Genomic DNA, 18945 nt, shown 5'->3' with positions numbered 1-18945 from the left:
TCGGTGAGTTCAGTGCTGGGTGGTACTCTGGGATTCGGCCTCAGCGTCACCTGCTGAAACACAACCCCTACAATGATACGCTCACTGAGGAATTCTGGGAAAGGGCCTTCAACTCCACACTGGACTATGGCCAGGCTCTGAGGCTGGCGAAAGAAATGGCCAGGGCAACATTGGGACAACACAACCCTTTCCAGGGCAACATTGGGACAACACAACCCTTTCCAGGGCAGTCAGAGGGGAACCTAGGGAGGGGCTGTATTGGGGCAGACGTCCCTGGAGAATCTTTATGATACCTACTCTGATGTGACCCAGCTACACCTCACATACAGGTAGATATGGTGATACCTACTCTGACGTGACAGCTACACCTCACATACAGGTAGATATGGTGATACCTACTCTGATGTGACCCAGCTACACCTCACATACAGGTAGATATGGTGATACCTACTCTGATGTGACCCAGATACACCTCACATACAGGTAGATATGGTGATACCAGCTCTGATGTGACCCAGCTACACCTCACATACAGGTAGATATGGTGATACCTACTCTGACGTGACCCAGCTACACCTCACATACAGGTAGATATGGTGATACCTACTCTGACGTGACCCAGGGACACCTCACATACAGGTAGATATGGTGATACCTACTCTGACGTGACCCAGCTACACCTCACATACAGGTAGATATGGTGATACCTACTCTGACGTGACCCAGCTCAAAGGAGGCGAGAGATGGGTGATGACCACTTGGGAGAGATGAGCTGCCACCACCTCACATACAGGTAGATATGGTGATACCTACTCTGACGTGACCCAGCTACACCTCACATACAGGTAGATATGGTGATACCTACTCTGACGTGACCCTGCTACACCTCACATACAGGTAGATATGGTGATACCTACTCTGACGTGACCCAGCTACACCTCACATACAGGTAGATATGGTGATACCTACTCTGACGTGACCCAGAACACCTCACATACAGGTAGATATGGTGATACCTACTCTGACGTGACCCAGCTACACCTCACATACAGGTAGATATGGTGATACCTACTCTGACGTGACCCTGCTACACCTCACATACAGGTAGATATGGTGATACCTACTCTGATGTGACCCAGCTACACCTCACATACAGGTAGATATGGTGATACCTACTCTGACGTGACCCAGCTACACCTCACATACAGGTAGATATGGTGATACCTACTCTGACGTGACCCAGCTACACCTCACATACAGGTAGATATGGTGATACCTACTCTGACGTGACCCAGGTACACCTCACATACAGGTAGATATGGTGATACCTACTCTGATAGTCTGACCCAGCTACACCTCACATTACAGGTAGATATGGTGATACCTACTCTGACGTGACCCAGCTACACCTCACATGACAGGTAGATATGGTGATACCTACTCTGACGTGACCCAGCCACACCTCACATACAGGTAGATATGGTGATACCTACTCTGACGTGACCCAGCTACACCTCACATACAGGTAGATATGGTGATACCTACTCTGACGTGACCCAGCTACACCTCACATACAGGTAGATATGGTGATACCTACTCTGACGTGACCCAGCTACACCTCACATACAGGTAGATATGGTGATACCTACTCTGACGTGACCCAGCTACACCTCACATACAGGTAGATATGGTGATACCTACTCTGACGTGACCCTGCTACACCTCACATACAGGTAGATATGGTGATACCTACTCTGATGTGACCCTGCTACACCTCACATACAGGTAGATATGGTGATACCTACTCTGACGTGACCCAGCTACACCTCACATACAGGTAGATATGGTGATACCTACTCTGACGTGACCCAGCTACACCTCACATACAGGTAGATATGGTGATACCTACTCTGACGTGACCCAGCTACACCTCACATACAGGTAGATATGGTGATACCTACTCTGACGTGACCCAGCTACACCTCACATACAGGTAGATATGGTGATACCTACTCTGACGTGACCCAGCTACACCTCACATACAGGTAGATATGGTGATACCTACTCTGACGTGACCCAGCTACACCTCACATACAGGTAGATATGGTGATACCTACTCTGACGTGACCCAGCTACACCTCACATACAGGTAGATATGGTGATACCTACTCTGACGTGACCCAGCTACAACTCACATACAGGTAGATATTGTGATACCTACTCTGACGTGACCCTGCTACACCTCACATACAGGTAGATATGGTGATACCTACTCTGACGTGACCCAGCTACACCTCACATACAGGTAGATATGGTGATACCTACTCTGACGTGACCCTGCTACACCTCACATACAGGTAGATATGGTGATACCTACTCTGACGTGACCCAGCTACACCTCACATACAGGTAGATATGAGGATACCTACTCTGACGTGACCCTGCTACACCTCACATACAGGTAGATATGGTGATACCTACTCTGACGTGACCCTGCTACACCTCACATACAGGTAGATATGGTGATACCTACTCTGATGTGACCCAGCTACACCTCACATACAGGTAGATATGAGGATACCTACTCTGATGTGACCCTGCTACACCTCACATACAGGTAGATATGGTGATACCTACTCTGATGTGACCCTGCTACACCTCACATACAGGTAGATATGGTGATACCTACTCTGACATGACCCAACTACACCTCACATACAGGTAGATATGGCGATTCTGATATTATGCATTGCAGTGTGTAAAAGGCTTTGTCCACCGTGTCCCATGCCATGCATAACATGGAGATCTCTGAGCCTTGCCAGGGGCCCTTCAACAACAGCTGTGCTGATGTCACCAGCATTGAGCCCTGACAGGTGTGCCTGTGTATGTGTGTGTGTTCATCGCAGTTGTAACTGCTGTATGTTTTAATATTGTCCATCTTCTCCTTTCTTCTCTAGTTGATGTACTACCTGAGGAACGTGTAGTTTGACGTCTCCCACACCAAAGAACCTTTATTCTTCCAGAACGGCTACTATGACATCATTAACTTGCAAGTGAATGGTGACGGTAAGATCTCCTGCTTGACGATTGGCCAGTTCAACGGCACAGCAGCCCCAGAGGCCATGATGACCATCAACAAGGCATCCATAGTGTGAGGTACTGAGGATACAGACAGGGATGTGTGTACCCTGTCTGTCTGACAGTCTCCTCCCTCTCCCTGTCTGTCTGACAGTCTCCCTCTCCTCCCTGTCTGTCTGACAGTCTCCCTCTCTCCCTGTCTGTCTGACAGTCTCCCTCTCTCCCTGTCTGTCTGACAGTCTCCTCCTCCCTGTCTGTCTGACAGTCTCCCTCGCTCCCTGTCTGTCTGACAGTCTCCCTCCTCCCTGTCTGTCTGACAGTCTCCCTCGCTCCCTGTCTGTCTGACAGTCTCCCTCCTCCCTGTCTGTCTGACAGTCTCCCCTCCGCTCCCTGTCTGTCTGACAGTCTCCCTCGCTCCCTGTCTGTCTGACAGTCTCCCTCCCTGTCTGTCTGACAGTCTCCCTCCCTGTCTGTCTGACAGTCTCCCTCCCTGTCTGTCTGACAGTCTCCCTGTCTGTCTGACCTCCCTCCCCTGTCCCTCCCTCCCCTGTCTGTCTGACAGTCTCCCTCCCTCCCTCCCTCCCCCTGTCTGTCTGACAGTCTCCCTCCCTCCCTCCCTCCCCGTCTGTCTGACAGTCTCCCTCCCTCCCTCCCTCCCCGTCTGTCTGACAGTCTCCCTCCCCCTCCCTGTCTGTCTGACAGTCTCCCTCCCCCTTCCTCCCTGTCTGTCTGACAGTCTCCCTTCCTCCCTCCCCTGTCTGTCCCTGTCTGTCTGACAGTCTCCCTCCCTGTCTGTCTGACAGTCTCCCTCCCTGTCTGTCTGACAGTCTCCCCCTCCCTGTCTGTCTGACAGTCTCCCTCCCTGTCTGTCTGACAGTCTCCCTCCCTCCCTCCCTGTCTGTCTGACAGTCTCCCTCCCTCCCTCCCTCTCTCCCTGTCTGTGTCAGTCTCCCTCCCTCCCTCCCTCCCCTGTCTGACAGTCTCCCTCCCTGTCTGTCTGTCAGTCTCCCTCCCTCTGTCTGACAGTCTCCCTCCCTGTCTTACAGTCTGTCTCCCTCCCTCCGTGTCTGTCTGTCTGACAGTCTCCCTCCCTCCCTGTCTGTCTGTCTGACAGTCTCCCTCCCTCCCTGTCTGTCTGTCTGACAGTCTCCCTCCCTCCCTCCCTGTGTCTGTAGCCCTGTGTAGGCTACAGGTGGCAATCAGGCGGCAATCAGGTGGCAATCAATGATTTTCTGCACACAGGATGACTTATGGGACACTATGTTGAAGCCACCATGCCTCCATCTTGTCACTCCCCCACCAAAATATTGCATTTATATTAATGTCGACATTAGTTTTAGCCATGTTTATTATATTACAGACACCTTAATGCGTACTTTTAAATGTATATTATGTGTAAAACAAAATGAAGTATACTTTTGAGAGGAATGTTACTGTCCCCTTTAAAACAAAAAATACTTAAATACATGCAATTGTCCTTGAAACACTGTAGAATTCCATGTATTCCTATGGAGGACTGCTCCTACTGGGGAGAGCCAATAGAGTACCACAGTATGAGTCATAATACCCATAAAACCTAGCGGTCAGAGAGATTTACACAGTTATCAAAACGTCACGCCAGGGTAAGTCTACACAAAACACAGCCCTTATTTTAAGTGTTTATAAAATCCACCATGGGGAAAAATCTATGGAGGAAAAACGATTGGAACCATTTCCCTGCTAGGTTTTATGGGTATTATAAATCATACTCTGGGGCTCTATATGGCCAACCATGACTTCAGTCTCTCAATGGCCAATACATAGCATCAGCAATCATACCCACAGGAAGTAGGGGTGCTACAGCACCCCTGTAAAATCAGAATGAAAAAAAAAATATATATATATATCTTCTTCTGAAAGTTCAGACCTCTTGACATTTTGTTACGTTAGCCTTATTCTAAAATAGATTACATTCATTTGACAGTCTCCCTTTTTTTTGTTACACAATGACAAAGCAAAAACAGTTTTCGACATTGTTGCAAATGTATTAAAAATAAAACACAAAGACCTTTATATACATAAGTATTCACTCTTTGCTATGAGACTCAAATTGAGCTCAGGTGCATCCTGTTTCTATTTAACATCCTTGAAATGTTTCTACAACTTGGAGTCCACCTGTGGTAAATTCAATTGATTGGACATGGTTTTGGAAAGGCACACACCTGTCAATATCCCTCCCTGTCTGTCTGACACCTCCCTCCCTGTCTGTCTGACAAAGACAACTAAAATGTGCAGTTTTGTCACACAACACCAAGTTTTGAGGGAGCGTGCAATTGGCATGCTTACTGGAGGAATGTCCACCGGAGAATTGAATGTTCATTACTCTACCATAAGCCGCCTCCAACATTGTTTTGTAGAATTTGGCAGTACTTCCAACTGGCCTCAACCGCAGACCACGTGTAACTATGCCAGCCTATGACCAACCATGACTGCAACCCTGCCCAGTCATGTGAAATCCATAGATTAGGGCCGAAATAATTTATTTCAATTGACTGATTTCCTTAAATGAATGGTAACTCAGTAAAAATGTAAGGTTCATATTTTTCTTCAGTGTATAAAAAAAAGGGCAAAAGTAGTGCACTGGACCTTTACTAGTTCTGTATTAACAGGCCTTTACTAGTCCTGTATTAACAGACCTACTAGTCCTGTATTACTAGTCCTGTATTAGCAGACCTACTAGTCCTGTATTACTAGTCCTGTATTAGCAGACCTTTACTAGTCCTGTATTAGCAGACCTTTACTAGTCCTGTATTAGCAGACCTTTACTAGTCCTGTATTAGCAGACCTTTACTAGTCCTGTATTACTAGTCCTGTATTAACAGACCTTTACTAGTCCTGTATTACTAGTCCTGTATTACAGACCTTTACTAGTCCTGTATTACTAGTCCTGTATTAGCAGACCTTTACTAGTCCTGTATTAGCAGACCTTTACTAGTCCTGTATTAACAGACCTTTACTTGTCCTGTATTAACAGACCTTTACTTGTCCTGTATTAACAGACCTTTACTAGTCCTGTATTAGCAGACCTTTACTAGTCCTGTATTACTAGTCCTGTATTAACAGACCTTTACTAGTCCTGTATTACTAGTCCTGTATTAGCAGACCTTTACTAGTCCTGTATTACTAGTCCTGTATTAACAGACCTTTACTAGTCCTGTATTACTAGTCCTGTATTACTAGTCCTGTATTAACAGACATTTACTTGTCCTGTATTAACAGACCTTTACTTGTCCTGTATTAACAGACCTTTACTAGTCCTGTATTAGCAGACCTTTACTAGTCCTGTATTACTAGTCCTGTATTAACAGACCTTTACTAGTCCTGTATTACTAGTCCTGTATTAGCAGACCTTTACTAGTCCTGTATTACTAGTCCTGTATTAACAGACCTTTACTAGTCCTGTATTACTAGTCCTGTATTACTAGTCCTGTATTAACAGACCTTTACTAGTCCTGTATTACTAGTCCTGTATTAACAGACATTTACTTGTCCTGTATTAGCACACCTGTTTACTAGTCCTGTATTAGCAGACCTTTACTAGTCCTGTATTACTAGTCCTGTATTACTAGTCCTGTATTACTAGTCCTGTATTACTAGTCCTGTATTACTAGTCCTGTATTACTAGTAAAAATGTAATTACTAGTCCTGTATTACTAGTCCTGTATTACTAGTCCTGTATTAACAGACCTGTATTACTAGTCCTGTATTAACAGACCTTTACTAGTCCTGTATTAACAGACCTTTACTAGTCCTGTATTAACAGACCTTTACTAGTCCTGTATTAACAGACCTTTACTAGTCCTGTATTAACAGACCTTTACTAGTCCTGTATTAACAGACCTTTACTAGTCCTGTATTAACAGACCTTTACTAGTCCTGTATTAACAGACCTTTACTAGTCCTGTATTACTAGTCCTGTATTAGCAGACCAATATAGCAGTGTGTTGTGCGGGAAACAAAATAAATCTGAGGGACATTCTGCCCATAGACTTGCCAAGAGGGTGGAGCTCCTCGAGGTTGTTCGTGTCTTGCATGTCTTCTCAAAACATGTGGAACCAGAACTTAATTGAGCAGTTAGACTTTAGTCCTGGGTTAGTGCAAGTGAACAGCAAACCTGTTTTTTATCTTGTATGTACTGACGTGTAACAGAGACATGTTTTTTTAATTTTATCTAAATTGTGAAGTCTTATGGAATCTCTCATGTGTCGGACCCCAGTAAGACTAGCTGTCATTGGCTAATGGAGGATCCTAATAAATCACGACTCATCCCAGTTTTTCCATCTCGGCTACACTTTGAGCCAATCATATTTTAAAGGGGCAATCCGTCACCACATCCATTTTACTTCTGCACCCATTGATTCTTGAAGAATGACTTATGGTCTTAGTACAACTATCATAGCAGAACCCAAAATATAACAGTAAAACACTTAACACCAACAGTTAAAACTATAATTTATATATATCATGATCCACCATACCGTCCGTATGAATAAGGGGTTCCTGTCGCCAGCCACATCCCTCAGCTTTTTACCAAATCAGGTGTGGAGGACACGGTTTCTACTGCTGATTGCAACTAATGGCCTCTGAACAATGTATTATAACTCAGGGCCAGAGGACTAATGGGAAAACAGAGGTCATAATCTAGAGAAAATGTAATGATTGTTATAGCACAGTAAAATAAAAATGCAATGCATTTTGTCTACTTTGCAATATTTTTTTAACTTCAAGCTAAACTGTAAACTAGGTGTTAAGGACTTACTATGATGACTACTGAATTCACGATCATGTTTGGTACAGAGTTTTAGTAATCATTTTCTGCAATAGCAAACATCAATGCAGGTTGTGTAAGATTTTGTTGTAGGGCAGAACAACCAATTAGTTCCTAACAGGTCAACAAGCAAAGTTTAATCTGAGAATCCTGGAAATAAACATTGAGTTACAAGTTGTAAAAAAAAAAAAAAGTTTAATCAATCGTTGTTACAATAGTCAGAGACAAATGTGACACTTAAGATAAAACTGGTCTGAGCCTGATTTGCTAAAGTAAAGCAAATGTAGCAAGCTAGCAGAAACATGCTAAACAAGTTCAAGTGAGCCAAGAAACGTAGCAAGCTAGCAGAAACATGCTAAACAAGTTCAAGTGAGCCAAGAAATGTAGCAAGCTAGCAGAAACATGCTAAACAAGTTCAAGTGAGCCAAGAAATGTAGCAAGCTAGCAGAAATAGCATGCTAAACAAGTTCAAGTGAGCCAAGAAATGTAGCAAGCTAGCAGAAACATGCTAAACAAGTTCAAGTGAGCCAAGAAATGTAGCAAGCTAGCAGAAACATGCTAAACAAGTTCAAGTGAGCCAAGAAATGTAGCAAGCTAGCAGAAACATGCTAAACAAGTTCAAGTGAGCCAAGCATTTAGCAACCTCCCACATACACATTTAGAATTAATAAAAATAGAGCTAGCTGTCAAACACATTATTTAACATTTGCGTCATAGAAATGTCAGGTTGAATAGCTATATGAACTTACAGGGACGGACAGTTTAGCTAAGCTAAATCATAAAACACAGGGACAGTTTGCTTCAAATCAGGAGAAAAGTTACATCTTAGAAACACATTTATCTGACAAACAATGACCACCACATGACAACTTTTAACCCAATTCTATTTCAAGAGTGTCAATTCAAACCTCTGCCATGTTTTAAAGAAGAAGTCATAAACTGCACCCATAGACTTTTTAAACACAGGTTGGTTCTGTCACAAACCAGGTTCTACCGTTAGAATCAAAAGGTAACTAGACTATCAATCTACACCCATTTAAGACCGTTGACATATGGGGAAGATTAGGATTGGCGTGATGGAGGTTAGAGTTGAAGTTAATGCATTAAGGCAAATAGGAACGTTAGGGTAACAAGGATACAGTGTTGGGAAGTAGTGGAATGCAACTAATACCTTAAATGTCAGTGATTTTTAGTTGAACTGCATCATAGTCAAGGAACTGTTTCCCCAGTAGTTGATTACTTTGACATGTAGCCAACTACTAGGACACCTTTCAACAAAAACAGTGAAACGGCCCAATCAGACCTGCCCAATTCTCACATTAAACATATTTAGTAGATTAAAGTAGACTAAAGTAGACATTAGCATGTCACCCTAAAATAATCTGTGCTCACAATTTATGATTTATGACACTTCAGATTTACCCCCCCCCACACACACAGTAGTTTGGATGTAGAGAACTACTTTTTCAAAGTGCCTAAATCAGTTTAACTTCTTCCAGTGTGAAGTAATTGGTAATCTTGGTAAAACATTTGCCAACACCGCAAGGATGTGGTGGTCTGGAAGGAAACACGAAAAGGAAACATTAGGAACATTTAAAAAAAAAAGTTGCAGACATGAAAGTAGTGCCAGGTGAGTAACTACAACTTAAGGAGAGCAAAGCATAAAAAGGGGCCAACTGAGGACATGGGTAGCATATGTTCTGGCTACAAGGTAGCATATGTTCTGGCTACAAGGTAGCATATGTTCTGGCTACAAGGTAGCATATGCTCTGGCTACAAGGTAGCATATGCTCTGGCTACAAGGTAGCATATGTTCTGGCTACAAGGTAGCATATGCTCTGGCTACAGGGTAGCATATGCTCTGGCTACAAGGTAGCATATGCTCTGGCTACAGGGTAGCATATGCTCTGGCTACAGGGTAGCATATGTTCTGGCTACAGGGTAGCATATGCTCTGGCTACAAGGTAGCATATGCTCTATGGCTACAGGGTAGCATATGCTCTGGCTACAGGGTAGCATATGCTCAGGCTACAGGGCAGCATATGCTATGGCTACAGGGCAGCATATGCTATGGCTACAGGGCAGCATATGCTCTGGCTACAGGGCAGCATATGCTATGGCTACAGGGCAGCATATGCTCTGGCTACAGGGCAGCATATGCTCTGGCTACAGGGCAGCATATGCTCTGGCTACAGGGCAGCATATGCTCTGGCTACAGGGCAGCACATGGTAGGCACTTACGTCCCCGGTACGATGCAGCCTCCCAAAGGCATCACCAATCAAAACTATACTAACGTGTAGGAAGGATCATACTGCTTATAAAGGGAACTGAAAGGAACGTTGATTAGTGAGTGGGAACAGGTGTGGAGGGAAGGGGCGTGGTCTGGTGTAATTGGAAGCAATTGGGAGTCCTGTTAGGGTGCCATGACCTTTCACAACATTTACGCTGTCAAGCAGGATAGCATGGAGCACATCTCACTCTGGGGAATTCTTTGTGAGTTGTGAGTTGTGAGTTGTGAGTTGTGAGTTGTGAGTTGTGTGACCTTTCACAACATGTGTGCAGGATGCATGGAGCACATCTCACTCTGGGGAATTCTTTGTGAGTTGTGAGTTGTGAGTTGTGAGGTGTGTGTGTGTAGTAAATCAATGTAATATCCATTGCAGTGTCAACAACTGTTTTTGTTTTAACAAAAGTGAGTTAACTGTAATATAGAGACCAATCCTTAACTCAGATGTAGTCTACAGGACAGGCAGGCTCTTACAATGGCTGTACGCTGTCCTTGGACCAAAAAAAAAGCTGCTAGGGAGGGTTGAATTATCAATATTGGCGCAAGCATTTGTTTGTAGTGGTCCTCTGGGATTGGAACATTTTAAATTAATGACACACAGGCTGTCCAATGATTCTTGAAGAATAGGCTATAACTGATAATGGCCTCGTGAGCTTAGTTCAACTGTTATACCCAATCAGAACCCATAATATAATATTGTTTTACTCCATTGTTTGTTTGTAAACAAGGTAAATGTCAACAATCAGTTAATCAAATTATTGGAAAAAAAAGTTCGATTTTTGAAATGTTACGAAGATGGGGAAAACAAGCTGCCCTTGAAGTATTCTTGATATGTTTGTCAAAAGAGCGATCAGGGTCCAGAGTAACGCTGAGGTCCTTCCGTTTTGACGACTGTACAACTATCAAGATTAATTGTCAGATCAAACAGCAGAACATTTGTATCTCATGGATGGTCAGTCCCTGCAGCCATGGCTTTGTCTATGAATTTGAGGTGTTACATTTCTCCATCCCCGAGTTGTTAATTAAAATGTTTTTTATGTTATTCAAATCCCGGATTGCCCCTTTAATTGCTGCGGTTAGGTTGTTATCTGATAGTGTGACGTGATGGGTTTTCTCTCCTCTCTCTCTCTCACTCTCTCTCTCTCTGTGTGTGTTTTAGTGCTGAGTGCTCTCACCTGCTATGGACAAAGCCAAGGTGAGTCCCATTCTTTTCTCCACACCAGTAGACAACATGAAGACGCACAATAATAAAAGAGAGCCGCGCACTCTAGGAGCTCAGATGCAAAAATGTAATACCAACGTTTCGACAGCCAAGCTGTCTTCATCAGGGTATAATCACAAACACTGCGGGATGACTCGTTTATATAGTGTCAACATGAAGACACACACCAGTAGCATTTCCTATTTACTTCTGGACATAGTTTTTTCTCTCTCATGAAGACACAAAGACATTTGGTCACTAAAAATACATCTAAAATACTATTGAATTGTATTTGATAAAAATACATTCTGACCATAACATGATCAATTAAACAGTTAACTATAAATAACATTTAAGTGCATTTTATTTGTGAGCTCACAACGCGTAGTTACTCAATGTGTTCAGTTAGTTTTTATGGTTTGATTAATGATAATAACTTGTTTGTGTGTTGTAAAGTAAGACTGTTTGTGTTACATTGATGCTTATTTTCTCTGTTCGTCCAGAGCCGCCCAGAGCTGTTTTAACTCTGCAGCCTCAACGGACACCGACGGGGATATACCAAGGAGAGACCGTCACTCTCCGATGTGACATACAGGACGACGGAGTCGCTGACTGGGAGTACCAGTGGTACAGAGGTCTTAACGGCCTCGTTTACTCCTCCAGTCAGAATGAATGCCGTCTCGGTCCTGTTGAAGCGGCTCATAATGGTGTCTACAGCTGCATGGGAGTGCGGAGGAGCAACTCCCAGAAGTCCAGCGTCAGCGAGGACGTCACACTAACCGTGTCATGTGAGTGTGTATGTCTGCGTTGTTGAGAGAGAGAAGTGGTGAGGTAATACTACATGTAGTGTCAGAACATGAGAATGGCTTCCTAAGTGACTTCAATATGAATGTTTGGTGACTATTCAAGTATAAAATATTTTTTTTAAAACTGTAACAACAGATCACTGTGGTACAAATGATCTCCCCTCCACTTCAGGGAAGGTTTCTCCTCACCTGACCATGTCTCCTTCATGGTGGGTGAATGCTGGAGACTCAGTAACGCTGAGCTGTGAGGTTGGAGATGCGTATACAGGCTGGACGTTCTCCTGGTACAAGACTGTACCCTACAGGGAAGGGTTCCCCTCTTATCCAGACAAGGACTTCTTTCCAGAGCTGCTACCGGACAGTGACGGAGGGGCTGGAGGCTCCTACTCTCTCAGCCTGGTTGGTCTGAGTCACAGAGAGAGATATGTGTGTAGAGCTGAGAGAGGAGACCCAGTCTATTACACAGACTTCAGTGAACTCCAGTTTCTCTGGGTAGAAGGTGAGTCACTCTTTCTCTGTGTCACACTCTGCACCCTGACCTCAGTCTCATCTCTCTCTCTCTCTCTCTCTCTCTCTCTCTCTCTCTCTCTCTCTCTCTCTCTCTCTCTCTCTCTGTATTTCTCTCTCTGTATTTCTGTGTGTTTCAGGTCTGTCTCCTTCAGCCTCTCTGACTGTCAGTCCCAACAGAGTTCAGTTCTTTTACAATGAGTCTGTCTCGCTGGGCTGTGCTGTGCAGGGGGACTCTAATAGATGGAGAGTGAAGAGGTACTTGCGATGGGAAGAACCCAAAGTATTAGAGTGTCCTACTGACTGGGGATCAGTGACAGGATCCACGTGCATCTTCACAACTACAGATGTCTGGTCAGACACTGGCGTGTACTGGTGTGAGTCTGAGTCGGGAGAGTACAGTAATGCCGTCAACATCACAGTGACCCTTAGTAAGTCTAACCCTTTAATAAGATGAATTGTAACCCAGCATCCACAAATGATATGGTGACGATTTGTTTCTTCAGTCTGATAGACTGTAACTGTAGTGTATGTGATTGGTGCTGTACAGAGGGCGTGGCCCTGGAAAGCCCCGCCCTTCCTGTGACTGAGGGAGATTCTGTGACTCTACGCTGCAGATATCAGGGGACCCCATCAAACCTCAGTGCCGAGTTTCATAAATGGATGGACAATGGCTACCTCACTAAGACTGAGCTAACAGGAGAGATGACCATCCCTGCAGCAACAAAGTCAGATGAAGGATGGTACCGGTGTAAACAACTCGACCAGGGAGAATCACATGGGAGCTGGGTGTCTGTGAGAGGTGAGAAATAAATGCACCTTTTAGTGTTTGTATGTTATTTCTAATGGGTGTGTGTGTCTGTATACACAGTGTGTCAGTTTGTATGACCAGTAGATCTCTTCCTCCTCTCGCTCTCTATCCTCTCTCTCGCTCTCTATCCTCTCTCTCGCTTTCTATCCTCTCTCTCGCTCTCCATCTCTGTCTCTCTCCTCCATCCATCTGTCTCTCTCTCTCCTCCATCCATTGCTCTCTCGCTCTTTAGCTCCAGACCCAGTGTGGTCCATCTCTTTGCTCATTCTGCTGTGTAGTTTATTGGTGGTTTCTATCTTCCTGCTGGTGACCATTGCACTGGTGGTGAAATGCTGTAAGGCTCGAGGTAAGAACCCCTAGCCAGTACACGGCATACAGAGGTAACCCCTGTACCCGCGGCGTACAGAGGTACCCGCGGCGTACAGAGGTACCCGCGGCGTACAGAGGTACCCGCGGCGTACAGGGGTACCCGCGGCGTACAGGGGTACCCGCGGCGTACAGGGGTAACCCGCGGCGTACAGGGGTACCCCGCGGCGTACAGAGGTAACCCGCGGCGTACAGGGGTACCCCGCGGCGTACAGGGGTAACCCGCGGCGTACAGAGGTACCCCGCGGCGTACAGAGGTAAACCCCTGTACCCACAGACACTCCATCTCAGGCTGCTTTAATTATTGTCTAAAACTTAACTACGCCGCGTGGATTAATTACTATGTTGAATGGATTATTGATATTGTAGTCATTTAGCAGACACTCTTATCCGGAGCGACTTACAGGAGCATTTAGGGTTAAGTGCCTTGCTCAAAAGCACATCGACATGTTCTTCATCAAATTGGCTCTTGGATTTGTTTTGGGCCCAACGCTCTTAACCACTAGACTTCTACTTCATATCTGTTATCTGGGTCCATACCATTCATTCCTTTATCTCTGTGTTCAGCAGCTCGATCAAGAGACAAGAGAAATGACAGAAACACCACTGACCAAGTCATCAGTATTGAATTAACATGAGGGGGGGGGGGGGCTGACCAAGTGATTTGTAATTAATATGAGACGAAGCTGCGCTTCCATCTTCACTTACATGTGTTCAATATGTATGTTCGAGCTTTGAGTAAGACATTTTATTTTTTATAAATGAATGTGGACATGCAGTATTTGATTGATTTTCCATGACCGAGAGAGATATGAAATGAAGGGTAGACACACAGTAGGGCTAGGTGCCAGCATTCGTACCCACGCAGCATGGGAATACGCTGTGATGGTAACCAGGAAGACTTCAAGAAGACTACTGTACTCCCTCGCCCTTGTTTTTCAACTTTTGTCATTTTTTTTTTTGGACAAAAAACTAAATAAAATGCATCTGGTAGAAGTATATTCAACCACATTTATTTTACATTCATCTTAAATGTGTTTTTGTGAATTTGATGAGATTAGCTTGAGGCCCATTCAGTACACATGGACATGATTGGACAGTAAAGGGGAAGTTACTTTCACACTGGATTGTTTATGTGCCACAAAGCCACCCTCTGCCACACGTAACACCTTTTCTATTATTTTTAGTCATTTTTAAAATGTATTTTTATTTAATTGATTGGTTTCTTTTACTAAATATTCAGGCTGTAGGTCTTTCCATGATACTATAACATAGGCCTGCAAAACTGTAAAATGTTGTAAAATCTATTTGTCTTAAATATCAGTCTAAATGGATTGGCAACTTTTCTTGGTTTTAATGTACGTTTGTTTTAGAGTGACAGGAGCTGTGGAATTTAATGTTAAATAGAAGTACTTTATTTGATGTTTTTGCCAATAAAATATATTTTCAGTCTGACTTTGCTTGACTGTCGCATGAGAGGAACTAGTATACTATTGTTAAGTACTGATAAGATTGTAAACCTGTATAGTGTTCAGTTGGCTGAAATGTTTTAGTCTGTCTATTGCACATTGTGTGTGTGTGAAGTATTATTGCTTATGGTACGATTCCTCTTTGTTCCACCGAGAGACTGACACGTTAAAGTCCTTCCTGGAATCTTTCTACAACTATATTAGTCGTGCAGTAGAGGTCAGTATTGCCCGATACTAAATCTAACTCACATGAGACTCCGAAACAAACCAAAAGAGGGGTGTGTTAACAGTTTGGGGTTGCGTGGCTTACGGGGGGGGGGGGGGTTGGTTAATACGCTGACAAATTACAATATCCATCTGGACCTTTGCCACCGAGGAGAGTGGACCTTCTGAAATAGTACTTGAGTACCCCTGGCCTAGCCCAATAATGGACTAGAGGAGCCTAATGTTACTCCACAGTCAGAGGACCTTGTGTCTCAAGGTGAATTGGCTCTGGAATCCAAAATAGCCAAATACTCAGTGGTGTAAAAATACCCAAAACAACTAATTTACTATTTTATATTTTTGACAACTTTTAGTTTTACTTCACTACACTCCTAAATAAAATAATGTACTTTTTACTCCATACATTTCCCCTGACACCTGAAAGTACAAAAGTTACATTTTGAAAGCTTAGTAGGACAGGAACATGGTCTAATTCACACACTTATTAAGATAACATCCCTGGTCATCCCTACTGCCTCTGATGTGGTGGACTCACTTACCAAGAGAACATCCCTGGTCATCCCTACTGCCTCTGATCTGGTGGACTCACTTACCAAGAGAACATCCCTGGTCATCCCTACTGCCTCTGATCTGGTGGACTCACTTACCAAGAGAACATCCCTGGTCATCCCTACTGCCTCTGATCTGGAGGACTCACTAAACAGAGAACATCCCTGGTCATCCCTACTGCCTCTGATCTGGAGGACTCACTAAACACATGCTTCATTTGTAAATTGTGTTGGAGTGTGCCCCTGGCTATCTGTAAATAAAAATGGTGCCATTTGGTGAGTAGAAAATGTATGACAATTGAGTACTTTTTACACCACTGCAAATACTCCATCTAAATATAAATCCCTGTACTTTCAAATCACATCAAAATAATTTCACCAAATTAAACAGTTACCGTGCACAATTTTTATCAGGTTTTCACACAGTTGCAGCAGACAGTATTTTGTTGTTGTTGGAAAAACACATTTGTGGAGTCCGTCTTCGGTTCACACACAGGTGTTCGGCGACGGAAATAGCTAATTAGCACAGGTACACCTCTGTCTTCTGTAAACAGGTGCTGTAATGTGGAAACATGGCCGTGTGGAAACCCTAACCCTATAAAGGTGTGTAGTAATTTAACCTTTTTTTAGACAATTTCTCGCTGATATAAAAGATACATTCCTTATGTCTCCAAAACCGTACCGCAAGTGTTTTTAACATTCAGAACGAGTTGGGGCTCCTAACAAATCTCCCCCAGGCCAGAAGATATTATCGTTATTAGACGCTTAATGTAGTTGGCATCCATGAATGGATGACCCCTGGCCTAGGATTTATTATAACATCGTGGTTTCTATTGACACCGGTTTAATGGACAAAAACAATGTCACAAAAAAACATGTGTGAAGCGCTACAACATTTTTATCATTTTTATCCATTTGACAGGTGTGGATTTTTATTTTATCTAACTTTATTGCGAGAAATGAGGATTCTCACATTATGATTGCTGAATCATTTTGAAGGTACACAAGGCGCTTGATGTCAACGCAATTAATGAAGCTCCACTCCACATTTAATTTTAAGTGCCTGCTAAATCTATTTTTCTACAACAACAAAAATGTTTATTTGTTTCGAGTTGTTATTCTGATCAACTGGATTGGATGCAAGTTTCATAATCCAATTATTTCAGTTCTACAAGAGGGCAAGTCTCACCATGACACAGACTATGGGGATTTTCTATTTGAACTTTCTAAATGTCATTGGACAATTCATGGAAACAAAGCTACTGATATCAGTTTACCACACAAATACATGAATCACTTCTAAACAATGGGGCGGCAGAGTAGCCTAGTGGTTAGAGCGTTGGACTAGTAACCGGAAGGTTGCGAGTTCAAACCCCCGAGCTGACAAGGTACAAATCTGTCGCTCTATCCCTGAACTGGCAATTAACCCACTGTTCCCAGGCCGTCATTGAAAATAAGAATTTGTTCTTAACTGACTTGCCTGGTTAAATAAAGGTAAAAAAAAAATGACTTGTGTACTATTTGTTTCCACTCATACAGGACCAGTAAAGGCCTCGTTCACCATTTTTGGACTCTGGGCTGATAAATCAGGATTCTGCTCCGTGCAGGCAGACTAGCTGTCAGCACTTTATAAGCTGATGCATATCATCCAGAGGGGGCGAGCTCTATTCCTGGCAAGATGAGCAGATTTAATAGTAGCCTTGGGCTGATAAATCAGGATTCTGCCTTGTAGGCTGTTTCGTAGGTAAAGCTCCTCTCAGGCAGACGAGCTGTCAGCACTTTATAAGCTGATGCATATCATCCAGAGGGGGTGAGCTCTATTCAAGATGAGCAGATTCAATAGTAGCCTTGGGCTGATAAATCAGGATTCTGCCTTGTAGGCTGTTTCGTAGGTTAAGCTCCTTGCAGACAGCCTACAAGGCAGCATCAAATTCATCAGCCTCTGAGGCTGCTATTGAATCTGATCAGACTGCCAGGAATAGAGCCCACCCACTGTTGATCACGTACATAATGCACTGACTGCTAATCTGCCTGCAAGGTGCTTTGTCTATGAAAGAGCAGAATCCTGATTCATCAGCCTCTGAGGCTGCTATTGAATCTGATCAGCCTGCCAGGAATGGAGCTCACCTACACTGTAAATATTATCCATAAAACATGAAGTGTCCCTTACAATTATACACATATCAGGCATGCAAGCTAACAACCAGCATAGACCTCTAGCTAGCTATCTAGCTAACAAGATTACCTATCTAACTATCTTGCTCGCTCACAAGACTAAGTTAGCTATGTTTGCTTGCATGCGATTGGCTGTGGTCTTGGGGTGGCACACAGCCTGGGAAACAGAGCTGCCTGTCAGGCATCGTTCAGTGCTTAAATACCCCATGAGGGATTATCTCCCGCCAACAAGCTCTTAGGTCAAGGTAAGACACATTTAGCTTGCTAAAATTCTAATTTAGAAACTAAAAATGAGCTCCAAACACAAATGAAAGCATGATGTTAGCATGAAATCTACCATCCCTTAGTGTAGCAATCAATAAACATGTATGTGCTGATCCACTGGGCCCAGAGTCACACTGTCCATCTATCATCAATACGTCCACTCTTATTTACAACGTGTACTTTGTTATGTCGTGATCACGAGATATATAAGAGATATATAAGAGATATATAAGAGATATGTAAGAGATATGTAAGAGATATATAAGAGATATATAAGAGATATATAAGAGATATATAAGAGATATGTAAGAGATATGTAAGAGATATATAAGAGATATATAAGAGATATATAAGAGATATGTAAGAGATATATAAGAGATATGTAAGAGATATATAAGAG

At 43.4% G+C, this 18945-nt stretch overlaps 1 protein-coding gene across 1 annotated transcript; it reads left to right on the top strand.

The window, feature by feature from the left end:
• Positions 1–9499: 9499 nt before the first annotated feature.
• LOC135553466 (Fc receptor-like protein 2) lies at positions 9500–14005 on the top strand. The gene is made up of 8 exons (XM_064985574.1): positions 9500–9515; positions 11878–12162; positions 12353–12679; positions 12828–13118; positions 13238–13482; positions 13583–13598; positions 13731–13844; positions 13905–14005. The coding sequence occupies exons 1-8, from the start codon at positions 9500–9502 to the stop codon at positions 14003–14005; spliced, it is 1395 nt and encodes a 464-aa protein (XP_064841646.1).
• Positions 14006–18945: the final 4940 nt, after the last annotated feature.

Source organism: Oncorhynchus masou, chromosome 13, assembly GCF_036934945.1.
Source record: "Oncorhynchus masou masou isolate Uvic2021 chromosome 13, UVic_Omas_1.1, whole genome shotgun sequence".
NCBI lineage: Eukaryota > Metazoa > Chordata > Actinopteri > Salmoniformes > Salmonidae > Oncorhynchus > Oncorhynchus masou.
Note: the sequence above shows the minus strand (reverse complement) of the source record. Positions and strands in the feature narration are given on the sequence as shown.

Coding starts and splice junctions, on each gene's coding strand:
- LOC135553466 (XM_064985574.1), top strand. Junction 12,163..12,352: donor CGTCACACTAACCGTGTCAT/GTGAGTGTGTAT, acceptor CCTCCACTTCAG/GGAAGGTTTCTCCTCACCTG. Junction 13,845..13,904: donor GAAATGCTGTAAGGCTCGAG/GTAAGAACCCCT, acceptor CGCGGCGTACAG/AGGTACCCGCGGCGTACAGA.